The following is a 14,106-nucleotide window of genomic DNA, read 5'->3' on the forward strand; positions in this document are numbered from 1 at the left end:
AGAATACTAATAGCATCAAAGGCAGAGGCCAGGGCTGTCAAACTTGCCTGGCTAAAGTTAAGCTCATGAGTTTGTTGTTAGGCAACCAAATGAAAGTCTTCTACTTCCAGATGTGCTGTGTGTCCGTTGGTCCAGCTGAGGACATTTCAGTGGAATGATGGGAGTACTGGGATGTTGAAGAGGAGAGGAAGATTTTCTTTAACGGCTTTGCTTCTTAGCTTGAATCTTCATCTACAAGCCTCAAATACTCTAGGTAATCACCCCAAGTACTTGCTAAACCACTGCAGTTTCATACATTTGGGATTTTTGTTAACAAATCACCGGAACTTGGCTCTGAACCACTCATCTTTCTTTTCATCCATTGGAAACATCAGTGCAGCCCAGTGCTCTGAGAAGAGAGCTGCACTTTTAACTCCTGTGACCTCACGTGAAACTTCTCCCAGCCTCTATTTTCTTGTCCATAAGACAGTGATGACAATGTTTGTTTCCCATGTATGCTGTGAATAGCTCTCATACTCAACATCTCTCCCTGAAGTACAAATGTAGTGTAGAATATTTGGTATGAAAGTGTAGAGCAATATGCTTCCCCTGGCTAGTTGTATTTATAGAATTTAAGAGTATGAAGTAGAATTTGGACCAGGTCTTTAGTCAGTGAGATACATATGTGCTTTCTCTGTAGCACTAGAAACAGAAGCCCTGGGTGACATACATTTGCTTAAGTGAACTTCAAAGAATTACCTTTGGTGGAGGTATTGACTCAGTTCAGCTGAGGTCCAAGGCTCTACCTTTTACTAACAACATTTCCTAGTATGATTGGGAAAAGTACAGTACAGGAGAAGATCTGCAGCCAAGCAGCAACTCAAGGGAACTAAAACTGTCATAGCTGATTAATAGAAATGAAAGCTGTTCAGAAACAAATTTGAGTATGAATTTAGAGCACATGAATTAATTGAGAAGGGGATTCTCTTTGTACTTCTTTTAGTAGGTTATGCAGTTTATCCACTAAGATGCCTTTGAAGCTGCCAACAAAAGAGGCATCACTGGAAAGATGAAACAAGCCAGTGAGTGAAGTCATCTGTTTGTCCTAAGCCCCACTGTCCTCACTGAATTCTCACTGCATGGTGAATAACAGGAGCCTAAAACAAAGATGCTCCATTAGCCTTTCCAAAGAGAGGATAAGAAAGGGGTAGCTGTGGTGAGGGATGTGTTGATGGTAACATGTGAAAGAACAGGGGTGTAATTTCTGCTTCATTCACACAGCTCTGTGATATTTCTGCTTTTACTGCAGAATCCCCAAAGCACTGAGCACAAACCCACAGTGCTCCCCTCCTGATGGCCCTCATTGAACAGCAGTGTGGGGCAAGAGAATGTTACGGTGATATTGTGGTGACTTAGTGGACAGCTACTCACAAAGCCAGGATTTCAGTGGGAGTTTTTACATTGATTTTAATGGAATGTGGCAGAAAAGAAAAGTAAAGCGAAGAGAAGAGAAGAGAAGAGAAGAGAAGAGAAGAGAAGAGAAGAGAAGAGAAGAGAAGAGAAGAGAAGAGAAGAAAAGAAAAGAGAAGAAAAGCGAAGAAAAGCGAAGAAAAGAAAAGGAAAGAAAAGGAAAGAAAAGAAAAGAAAAGAAAAGAAAAGAAAAGAAAAGAAAAGAAAAGAAAAGAAAAGAAAAGAAAAGAAAAGAAAAGAAAAGAAAAGAAAAAAGAAAAGAAAAGAAAAGAAAAGAAAAGAAAAGAAAAGAAGAAAAGAAAAGAAAAGAAAAGAAAAGAAAAGAAAAGAAAAGAAAAGAAAAGAAAAGAAAAGAAAAGAAAAGAAAAGAAAAGAAAAGAAAAGAAAAGAAAAGAAAAGAAAAGAAAAGAAAAAAGAAAAGAAAAGAAAAGAAAAGAAAAGAAAAGAAAAGAAAAGAAAAGAAAAGAAAAGAAAAGAAAAAAGAAAAGAAAAGAAAAGAAAAGAAAAGAAAAAAGAAAAAAGAAAAGAAAAGAAAAGAAAAAGAAAAGAAAAGAAAAGAAAAGAAAAGAAAAGAAAAGAAAAGAAAAGAAAAGAAAAGAAAAGAAAAGAAAAGAAAAGAAAAGAGAAAAGAAAAGAAAAGAAAAGAAAAGAAAAAACAAAAGAAAAAAGAAAAGAAAAGAAAAGAAAAGAAAAGAAAAGAAAAGAAAAGAAAAGAAAAGAAAAGAAAAGAAAAGAAAAGAAAAGAAAAGAAAAGAAAAAAGAAAAGGCATCTATAGGTGTGGCAGTTGATCAGTACTACGTAGGAAATGGATTGCAGTTTCTGCTGAAGGCAGCAGGAGGAAGGATTTTCACTAGTGACATACAGAAAGATGTCCAGGAAAAAAAAGTGCATATGGAGCCAAGCAAGTGAAGTGTTTGTTTGTTCTAGCCCTTGGCTGCTTCAAGATACTGAAAGTAGAAAAATTCATTTTCTAAAGCTGCTGTTTCTAATGCAGAAAGAGAATGTGGGATATTTGTCCCAAAGAAAGCAGGAATAAAAGAGCTATTAAGATATCCCAGTCCTGTTCTTCTCCATCAGAGAGGAGCTGTGGCAGACCAGTGTCCTCTGCCTGCAGCATTCAATGTTATACCTGAGGAATCACTCATCCCTTGCTGAGGATCACTTAGGTGTAAGAAATGGATGCTCTAGTCACAGAATATGGCACATTTTAGGAAGCAAATTGTGATAACAATTCTTGCATTGCCCATATTTTTCTGTACCTATAGCTCCAAAACCAATAAAAGAGACCTTTTGTCGTGATGCTGTATTATGTTGTATTTATTATTTTTCTCCAGCCTAAAGTGCTTTGTGTGTGAGATTAAAAAGCTGCAAGTCTCAGACCATCTGGCCAGCCAAATGGATTTAGTGTACACATGTATGCCAGTTTTAAGTTTAATTTTTGAACATATAAAGTGCCTGGGGTTCTGTGTCTGTTCTTCAGAGGAAATCACGTTCCAGTGTTCCAAAAGGATCCAGGTACAGTTGGCTTGAAGCTAGAAGTGTTCTCTTCTGCACATGTTTTAGGGGCATATTCTTTGTTTCTCGATGGCAAGAGAATTTTGCATGTACTTTACATGTTACATATGTTTGTCACACCTGTCTGACCTTATGGAACAGCAAGAAACGAAGCAGTACGTTTTCTTAGGGAGCTTCACTGAAATTGTCTGAGTAAAAGATAAAATTTCACAGAGTACTTTAGATTAATTTGCACTTGCATTTGTTTGCAAACTTGGAGAATAAATATGTTTACAGGTATATAATAGTTTATAATATCTTATAAATTATATTCAATTGATTTGGTTTATTTTGAATGAGATATATTTTTAGTTTTACAGACTGTAAGAAGGATAAAGTGCATTTAACGTTTTCTTTTGCAAATGTTTTCATGTAGCAAGGTCTACAGCATATCTGAGATGGATATTGTGAACATGGGGAAAGGTGTGAGCACAGATAGCTCTGGCCTTTGCAAACAAGGTCTAGAGGATGCTGCTTAAAACCCTTCAGCTGAAATCCAGAGTAGGGCATTTCTTTGCAGCTGAAATACCGAGGTTGAATTACCTTCTCCTAAACAGACCTGAAGGCCCAGTGAATCAGAGATAAATGTCTGGAAAGTAAAGACTTGTTTGTCATGGCAGAGTTATTCTGCCCTGTCTGATGGAGCAGCAAGGGATGGGCTGATAAAAGCCAGACATCTGCACCAGCCAAGGGATATTAATGTGCTCAGGAGGCATGGTGTGGGGGGCATCCCAGCCCACTGCACTGTGGTGGGATTTGGCCATTTCTATCACAGTCGAGCTAAAGTATGCATAGGCAAAAATAGAATCAAATGTGTGGAAAAGGAGAGCAGTGAAATGTTGTTAGGTGCTGCAAAGAAGCACAGCCTCTGGTAGTAATTAATTTGTAAATGTCTCTAACACTAAAACCAATCTCAGTCTTCCAGAGCAAGAACTGCATTAGCCTTGCAATCAGCAGGGCTAATTGCATTCTTGCACCTGGAGATAGTCAAGAAATTTTGGTCAGCAGCTCAGGTGCAGCTCAGACAATTACTCGTTGAGAAAGAGCTTCTTGAGAAGGTTTCTGATGCACCTTTCCAATGAAGAGCCATAAAAGAAAAGCTGGCACTGTAATTTGTACATTTTTTTTTCTTGAAAGCAATTTTCCCTGTGATATTAGTCATTATTTTTTCTCCTGTAAACTCATCCAGAGGAAGAGAATTAGGGAAAGCAAATAAAGAGTAGATTTCATAAAGAAAGGAGCAGCAAATTGAGCAAAAGGAGGATTATGAAGACTAAATCTTTTGTTCAAAGAGTGATTAAAAAGCATTAAGTTGGATGAAGTCAATCTAGAGCTTAACTGCATGAACCTCTTGCCCTGTTTTTCTTCTGTTTGCTTTTACACGTATTAAGAAACTAAAGGAGTAGGAGAGACCTCTTGAGGCCTGATGATGCTGAAGCTTTTTAAAAATAATAGTTTAGCAAAATCAGTTGGACATAAACTCTGTTTCCTGGTTTCCAGGCAATGTAAATTGTCCCAGCCAGCTGTGTCAGAGAGCAGCAAGAATAAGCTGAATGCTCTTTTCCAGCAGAGGACTGGAGCTATTCACACCCAAATGTGTGTTCCTTGGGGATTCCTCCAGGCAATGAAATTCTGAGATTTCTATCCTCCTGGCTTAAGTGAAAACAGTTCCCCTGCCCAACAGCAAATACAACTGCAGTTCACTGCTGAAATAAAGAAGTGGCATGGGAATTGCTCTTTGCTCTGTCTTCAGAACACTTTTTTCCCCCACTTTTTTTCCCCACTTTTTTCCCTTTTTTTTAAAATGTGGTTTTAGATGAAACCTGCATAAGATGAGGGTGTCCAGATCTTGGGGTGATGTTCACCTTAAAGAAAACTGTGTTTAGAGCAAGCAGCACAACTCCTTTACAGGGAGGAGCAGAGGTGTCATGTAGGTGTTAGCAGTGTATGATGTATAATAGCCATGGACATATATCAAAGAGAGACTAAACCAGACAGCTGGCCAGGTTTCTGAACTCTGCACTTGGAAAGTCCTGAGCCTTTTCTCCTGTTGTAGTGTGGTGGGCTGAAATTCCCCTCCCACAACAACAACTCCAGACTAGTTCTGTTCAGAAACAAATGAAGCTGTATTTACAGGCAAAACTACAGTCCATGATGAAATGCAACGAATATGTACAAATATACACTATTCACAACATTTACAAATATGTACAATTAACAGAAAAACACAGCAAACCTCCCTGGCCCCAGAGGGGCCCTGCCTCTTTCCCCCCGCCTTCCCAGAGCTATCAGGCAAAGGGGAAGAAAGCCAAGAAGCAGAGAGGTTGTTAAACGTAGCTTTTCAAGGTCATTATGCCAGTATGTTATCTGTGAAGAACAAAACGCATAAGAGAAATGCAGACTGCCCAGCAGAGAAACACCAGACAGACTAACAGACAGAGAGACTGCCTGTACCTTCTTTTGAATGCTGACTCTTAAATATTTCTATTTCTCCAATGGAAGTGTTTAGAATAATAATTATTTCTCTTTCTTACACCCAACTGTGATATATTTACATTCTTTCACCTTTCTGCTCGAACTCTGTGAGGAGAAATTAAAGGCATAACCTTAAAACTATCACATCTCCACACTGTTGGCATTTATTTTCTTTATGCACAGCTTTTCTGTGTTCTCTATTTACTGACTTAATTGTTTTCTTCTGTTCAGACTGTGGTCTTAAATGAGTTGCTAGCTAGATTTAAAACTAATTGTTATTTCAAAATCATCTCTCTCCAGCAATTTCTCCTCATGGGCTCATTGCTCTATACATTTTTGTGTCCTCCCAGTTTGGCCTGATGACATTTTCTTTATCTGAAATATATTTATTTCTGGGCTTTGATGTCCTTATGAACATGATAATTTCAATCTGCTTCTGGAGAACACTGCCCTTGGACAGGAGCTGTGCCCCATAGCCCTGCCATGTGGAGAGAGGGCTTGTAACACAGCAATGTGAAGCTCTCCCAGTACAGCAACATTAAACTGAGTTGTACTCAGTCAAAAATGTGTTCTGAAGCATTTTGCTGTGCTTGGATTTTACACTTCTCTTTCTGAGGAAAATCAGAAGGAGATGTTGCCTGTCCACCCCCTTACCCACCCCAAGGTTCTTGAATGGAGCTTGTAGAAAAACTTTCCTTCCAACAGTTGTTTTTGGTATTTCAACATTTTTCTCACCCTATGATTGAGTAAAAAACAGGAATTTTGATAAATAGGAAGCTTCCCCCTGTAAAGAGTTAACAACTAACCTAAGGGCAGAAGACAACAGATAGCTCCTCAGCCTGGTCCTTACCAGAGACTGAACTTAGCTCTTGTGCAGTGCATGTTGTGGGGTGCCTGATCATCTTCATCTCCCTTCTGCTTTCCCTCTAGACATTCTTATCTCTCCCTCCAAGTCACTAATATTCCCATGGAAACTGGCTTCATCAGACATTTAGCAAAATAATCCATGAGGTTCTAGACAAGAAAGTTCAACAGCTGAAACAGAACTTGAGTTGGTTAGCTCCAACCGTAACGGACATACATATTTTATATAATCTTTTTCTTCCTTCCTTTCAAGTATAGTGGATGATCACAGAATCATAATGTCCTCTCAGAACTGCTTTTCAAAGGGATGATGTTGCATAAATCATGAAAACTAGACATGGAAAATGTTGAGCAGGTCTCCTGGTCCAGCCATCTGCCAGGAGAAGATTGTTCCCTGCAGAATTTTTACCAGGGCTCTGCTGTAGCAAAGTAGCAGAGAGATGCCTCATCTGCAAAACAGCTCCATGCCTGTTTATAGTCCTGCAGAACTCATTATCTTTAGTTACAGAGAAATTACTTTAGACCCCTTCTACTCCCCTCCACAGTGATGCAGCCTGGTTTGCTCATGGGCATTTCCCCAGAGCCACAAGTGTGAAAGTTGCTATGCATTTGCAGCTCATAACTAAATCAGAAACATACCTTATCCACCACGAGTACACATCTTGTCCTTCTATCACACATTGATAACCAACTGGCAACCACTTGATTACTCCTCCATGAATAATAGGCACCACAGCAAAATGTTCCTGTGCTTTTAAAGCAGAGAAGGAGGATTTCATTGCCAGATCCTTTCTTCTTCACCAGAAGCTACCAAACAATAGAATGGAAATGAGAGATATAGCTTGTGGCATCTGTCAGTGCAAGCATCCTTTGGTTCAACCTGGGCTGTTATAAATATTATATCAGAAGCATTAGGGAGAGCAGATTGGATTGCAGCACATCCAGAGCGAGGCAGCCTGAAGGCTTGCAATGAGGCTGGGGAAAACGGAATGGTTTGGCATAGGTATCTCCTGCTTTGCATTGTGCAAGGAATGAAGAGGGAATCTTTCTGCCTTGAGTCAACTCATGTGACACAGCTCTTTAGGAGAGCCACTTCCAGCCCCCTGCCAGAGATGGACCAGGCCTGCATGGGCCAACACTGTGCCACATGGCACAGTCCTTGCAAAGTCCATTTAATGACCCTGGGCAATCTGCTGTGCATATCTGGGGGTGTTTGTCCTTTCACTGAGGTTGGATGTGTGTTCAGCCTGCACTTTGGGCCAGGAAAAGGACTACCTAGAAAGCTGATGGCAGGCAGAGTAGGGAAGAATCATTCCAGCCAGTTCTTAGGCTTGCATCCTTTGCTTTACAGCACTTTTATCACAGCAGAAATATTCACACAAACGAGAATAGCCTTCATCATCTTGGGCAGAAGGCTATTACATAAACAAGTGTATATTTAGTTGTCCTCTTTTTGCTCCCTGGAAGGACTTTACTCCTGGTTCACGTTGGGGATAGGTCTAATGTCAAGAGCACTCAGCACAAAAAGGCACTTGAAGTTTGCTGTTTAAGGATGTGTAGTCACACAGCCTCTTGGAGTAACTTCAAAGAGGTGCCATGAATGGCAAGTGGAGAAGATGCATTATTCTTAGCTCCCACCTGAGGGGGAACAGTAAGACACTGTCTGACCCAAGATGGATCAGAGGCACTGGCTATCAAGGAAACAGCAGTAAAATATTCCCCCCTGCTCTGCTACTGTTAGCCACTTCTGGTGCTGTGCCTGCCTTATCAGATGCACCAAGGTTAATCTCCACATGCAGGACTTTAGCCTCTGCAGGATGGGACAAGGCAGCCACACATCTTATGCTGCAGTTATTGATGTCCATCCAAGACTCAGTCTTCAATAGTGGGACAGGCTGTCTTCAGGACAACTGGCCTCCTGAACTGGCAGATGGAATCAGGGACCAGTACAGTCACCCTGTAATCCAGGAGGAAGCAGTAAGGGACCTGCTGACCCACTTGGATCCTCACAAGTCCATGGGACCTGATGGGATCCATCCTGGGGTGCTGAGAGAGCTGGCAGATGAGCTGGCCAAGCCTCTCTCCATCATTTATCAGCAGTCCTGGCTCACAGGTGAGCTCCCTGATGACTGGAGGCTGGCCAAGGTGATGCCCATCCACAAAAAGGGCCTGAAAGAGGAACCAGGAAATTACAGACCTGTCAGCCTGACCTCAGTGCCAGGCAAGGTTATGGAACAGGTCACCCTGAGTACAATCACACAGAACCTGCAAGATGGTCAAGGGATCAGGCCCAGCCAGCATGGATTCAGGAGGGGCAGGTCCTGCCTGACCAACCTGATCTGCTTTTATGATCAGGTTACCCATCTGGTGAATGCGGGGAAGGCTGTGGACGTAGTCTACGTGGACTTCAGCAAAGCCTTTGACACTGTCTGCCACAAGAAGCTCCTGGCAAAGCTGGCAGCTCGTGTCTTGGACAGATTGACTCTGAAATGGGTCAAGAGCTGGCTGAAGGGCTGGGCCCAGAATGCGGTGGTGAAGGGTGCCACATCCAGTTGGCGGCCAGTCACTAGTGGTGTCCCCCAGGGATCAATGTTGGGCCCCAACCTATTCAACATCTTTATTGATGATGTGGATGAAGGAATTGAGTCCATCATCAGTAAGTTTGCAGATGACAAGAAGTTAGGAGCACATGGGGTATAAGGGCCCTGCAGAGGGACCTGGACAGGCTCAATTGGTGGGCAGAGGCCAATGGGATAAAATTTAACAAGGCTAAGCGCAAGGTTCTACACTTTGGCCTCAACAACCCCAAGCAGCACTACAGGCTGGACAGACAGAGTGGCTGGAGAGCAACCAGGCAGAAAGGGACCTGGGGGTGCTGGTTGTTAGTAGGCTGAACATGAGCCAGCAGTGTGCCCAGGTGGCCAGGAAGGCCAATGGCATCCTGGCCTGGATCAGGAATAGTGTAGCCAGCAGGACAAGGTAGGTTATTCTTCCCCTGTACTCAGCCCTGGTCAGGCCACACCTTGAGTATTGTGTCCAGTTCTGGGCTCCTCAGTTTAAGAGAGATGTTGAGGTACTAGAAGGTGTCCAGAGAAGGGCAACGAAGCTGGTCAGGGGTCTGGAACACAAACCCTATGAGGAGAGGCTGAGGGAGCTGGGGTTGTTTAGCCTGGAGAAGAGGAGGCTCAGGGGTGACCTCATTGCTGTCTACAGCTACCTGAAGGGAGGTTGTAGCCAGGTGGGGGTTGGTCTCTTCTCCCAGGCAACCAGGAGCAGAACAAGAGGACACAGACTCAAGCTGTGCTAGGGGAGGTATAAGCTGGATATTAGGAGGAAGTTCTTCACAGAGAGGGTGATTGCCCATTGGAATGTGCTGCCCAGGGAGGTGGTGGAGTCACCATCGCTGGAGACGTTCAAGAGGAGACTGGATGAGGCACTTAGTGCCATGGTCTAGTTGATTGCTTAGGGCTGGGTGATAGGTTGGACTAGATGATCTTGGAGGTCTCTTCCAACCTGCTTGATTCTATGATTCTATGATTCTATGACTGGAAATGGTTTTCCATTGCCAACCCTGATACTCCTGGACTGTCAGTTTGCTGGTTTGAAAAATCTGTCTGTGGCTCTCTTAATCATGACCCACGCTGATGACAGCAAGTGAAGCCCTTGTGGATGTGTCTTGCACATCTGTAAAGAGGAGAGCGATGCTTCTGTCTTCCCAGGTGATGCAAATGTGTGGTGTGAGTTGCTCCTGCCCCACCTGCTGCTCGACCTCAAAGAGCTGTTTCCCATCCAGCTGTGCTGTGAACAACCTGCCTAGTACTTGAGCACCGTTCTGTTGGGATGATGTCCAGTGTCAAGCCAACAGGTCTGGCCACACAGCCTCTTGCCGTCCCTTTGCTACAGACAGCTGCTATTTGGGGTTGTATTTACATCCCCCATGCAGTACAGGGTGCATACAGTCATTTCCCTTCTCTGACTTCTTCTTTCACACTGCACACTGCAATTTGTGCTTTGGCTCTCTTCCTAATGACTGTATTATTAGCTCTATTTTCATCTGCTCTCAAGCTGTTTATTCTGCATAGAGTTATTTTGGCTGCTCTACGTATCACAAACTGAGTAACTGAACCAAGTCCACAAAACCTAACAGAGGAAGTACCCTGAGCAGGGATCTCTCTGATCAGCATCACTGTCACCCTTGCATGTGTGGCTGCTCCCTGCCCACGCTGCCATCCCTACTGCCATTCTGCTGCATTTCCCAAAATACAGTGGCACAGCGAGGAACAGAGTAACCATATGGCCTGAGGCAGCTGGGCCATGAGAGTCTGCATTTGCAGCACCTACTTTGTGCTTCCTAAGACACAGAAGGTGTTTAATATGTTATGTGTCACTCTATGGCCTATTCCAGCCTTAATTACACAATCTGAAATGGTGCACAAAAGCTGTCCTCCTGAATGTGTTCCCTGCAGGAACAGAAGGCTTTGTCCTTCATTCAGAGTGTTTTTCCCATTTGTATCCAGGACATCCAGGTAAGGCAGCTGATGCTCTGCAATATTCAAGGTGGCTGGGCCTACTCTTTGCCATCTAGCTGTTATCCTCCTAGAAGTCTATCTATGGTTTTAGTACAGGTGATGGAAATGACTTGCAAAGGGGTGGGAGAGGCTTACAGGGCCTTCCATGGGTTTTTGGAGGGGAAAAGATCTGTGTGATGCCAGTTTTCTCCTGGTGTCCTGGCAGCTTCTTTCCACAGAGGTGGGTTATTTGGGTATGACAGGGATGGAGTCATCCTGAATTAATTTCTCATAGACGTCTCTGTGCTTTCAGAAAGGCCTCATTTACATATACATATTCCCAAAATATGTCTCCAGAGAGCCCTCACTGTGACCAACATCCCGCAGGTATGAGCCCTGCAGACTGCAACTGCATAGGAGCTCATTGGTTTCCCAACAACTGCCCATCAAGCAACAAAAATGGGAATTTCCATCTGCACTGTGCAAAATGTCCCCAGATTGTTTGTACAGAGGGAATGAATTGAGAAGGGAAGGAGCCCTCACCTTCTGCTTTCCTGGGAGCAAAGCTTTCTCAAAGGTCCCATTTTCTTCTGGTTCACTGGAAATCCTTGAGGGAATGAGAGGAGGAAGGATATTAGGAAGTTCCCTAAGAGCATACAAAGCAGAAGCACCTCATTGCCTAGGGAAAAGCAGAAACAAGTGATCTCCATTCACATCTTCTCTTCCTACTAAATAAAGCTGAAAGCTGAAAAATTAGGTAAAGCTACCTGTCTCCCTGTCTAGAAGAGGAAGGAGCATAGGTTATGTGTACATGGTGTTACAATAGAAAAGTTATGTAACAATTTTAGCTCCATCCATGGTGTTAGCAGCAACCCAGAATCTCTGGTTGGTGATGGCTTCTGTGGAAGCTGAGTAGGGTCTTCAGTGTTTAATGACACAAAGTCAATTAGAAGTGGTGGCTGGCTTCCACAATCAATTTCAGAAGATATCTCAGAGAACAGGAGAAAGCAGGAGAGTTTCCATTAACCCTGGAAATCTCATCAAGGAAAGGAAAATGGTTATAAACAACCCCACACTCCAATAAATGTATTAATAATTTTGTCCTCACTCATTTCTCATGTCTCTGTAAGAGGATGCAGTTTGTCACTGTTAAGGTCGTATCTTGGTTTCTGTTCCACCTTTTATTTGCACAGACACAGAAACATCCATATGTTTGTCTGCACCTGAACAGGGCAAGCTCTGAACCATGGCTCACAGTTACTGCCCCATGAGCTGCGCCTGGGCTGGGATTATCCGAGGGGCAGGAATCACAGGGATTAATCTCCCTGCCTGCAGGCTCTGTCCCGTAGCAAAAGGTATCTTAGCCAAAATACAGGGTAAGAAGCTGTGCCACCCTATAGCTGGGTGTGAAGGGGGTCCCCAGGGAAACACGGGGCTCCTCACATGGCTGCACACAGGAACCTACTGCTGCCAGATTCCCCCAGATGCTTGTGGCTGGCCACACTCAGGAGCTGTTGAGTCAGCAAAACTTTGCCTGCTGATTTGGATGGGCTTTATGCCATTTACCAGGCTTAAATCTTCGTGGCATGAAGTGCGCTTTTTCTGCGCTCATTGTGCCCAGGATGGGGGAGTATGATGCCTTCTGCTGTCTGGAATCTGCATGGGGGTTAAGAAAATTTACTTCTTTTAAAAATCCCAGAAAGGCTCTGCAGCCCCTACTGCAGCTCAGCTTTAGGAGTTTGCAGGTTCACCTCAGGACTGCAGCTAAGATAAGGGAAGGCAGGGTTTAATGCACAATGTAATCAGTGAGTTTGTGGAGCTGGAAGGTGTGCTTAATTCAATATTGTTTCTAATGGCCATTGTCTTCATGCCTGCCTGCTTCCCTGGTGCTTTTTCCTTTTGTAATTACTGGAATGGGCACTTCCAGGTGCACTGCATATATTAACAAGCACTTAAATTCTGGGAATGAGTGAGAGGCTTTTAGTGTTTATTTCTGCATTGCCCTAATACTTACTTTATTAAAGGTCTTGATTCTTCTAAAAGAAAAAAATGGACATTTATTGCTCATTTCTACCTCATTTTCTTCCACATCCTTATGATGCCCTTGAAAACAGAAGAGTTAAATTACTTACAGGCCAGGTTTAGACCAGCTTTATATTATCAGAGAAAAGTAAAGATGACACCCCTCAGGCTGTGCTGCCGTCCAACGTGACCTGGACTGGCTGAGAGCTGGGTGCAGGCAAACCTCATGAAGTTTAATAAGGACAAGTGCAGGGTCCTGCATCTGGGGAGAAATAACAACAGGCACCAGGACAGGTTAGAGGCTGCCCTGCTGGAAAGCAGCTCCACAGAGAAAGACCTTGGAGTGCTGGTGGACAGCAAGTTCTGCATGGGACAGCAATGTGTCCTTGTGGCCCAGAGAGACAATGGGATCCTGGGGTGCAGCAAGAAAAGTGTGTCCAGCAGGGCTAGGGAAGTTCTTCTACCTCTCTGCTCTGCCCTGCTGAGACCACACCTGCAATATGTATCCAGTCTGGGGCTCCCCAGTTCAAGAGAGACAGAGACCTGCTGGAGAGAGTCCAACAGAGAGCCATGAGGATGCTTAGGGGACTTGAGCATCTCCCCTATGGAAAGAGACTGAGAGCCCTGGGGCTGTTTAGTCTGGAGAAGAGAAGACTGAGAGGGGATCTGATCAATGGCTATCAATATCTGAGGGGTGGGTGTCAAGTGGAGGGAGCCAGGCTCTTTTCAGTGGTTCACAGTGATAAGGAACAATAGGTTCAAACTATAACATGGAAGATTTCACCTTAACATGAGGAGAAACTTCTTTACAGCGAGAGTGACAGAGCACTGCAACAGGCTGCCCAGGGGCGTTGTGGAGTCTCCTTTCTCTGGAGACTTCCCAAACCCGCCTGGATGTATTCCTGTGCAGACTACCCTAAGTGATGCTGCTCTGGCAGGGGGGTTGGACCTGATGATCTCTTGAGGTCCCTTCCAACCTCTGATATACTGTGAGACTGTGAGACTGTGGAAAGGAGATGCTAGGTCAACTTATAAATTCATAGAATGGTTTGGGTCAGAAGGGACCTCGAAGATCATCTAGTTCCAGCCCCCTGCCATGGGCAAGGACACCTCCACCAGCCCAGGTTGCTCAAGGCCCTGTCTAGCCTAGCAGGGGACATCCACAATCTCCCTGGGCAACCTGTTCCACCAGCCTCACTGTCAAGAATTTCTTTCTCTTATAACAATGCCTGT

At 43.8% G+C, this 14,106-nt stretch overlaps 1 protein-coding gene across 1 annotated transcript in view; it reads right to left on the bottom strand.

The window, feature by feature from the left end:
- Positions 1-14,106, bottom strand: part of LOC128967232 (histamine N-methyltransferase-like) — a 132,265-nt gene that overhangs the window by 90,102 nt on the left and 28,057 nt on the right. The window contains 1 exon segment of the mRNA XM_054381277.1: positions 12,418-12,507. Within this exon segment, the coding sequence (XP_054237252.1) occupies positions 12,418-12,507 (90 nt within the window).

Source organism: Indicator indicator, chromosome 5, assembly GCF_027791375.1.
Source record: "Indicator indicator isolate 239-I01 chromosome 5, UM_Iind_1.1, whole genome shotgun sequence".
Lineage (NCBI taxonomy): Eukaryota > Metazoa > Chordata > Aves > Piciformes > Indicatoridae > Indicator > Indicator indicator.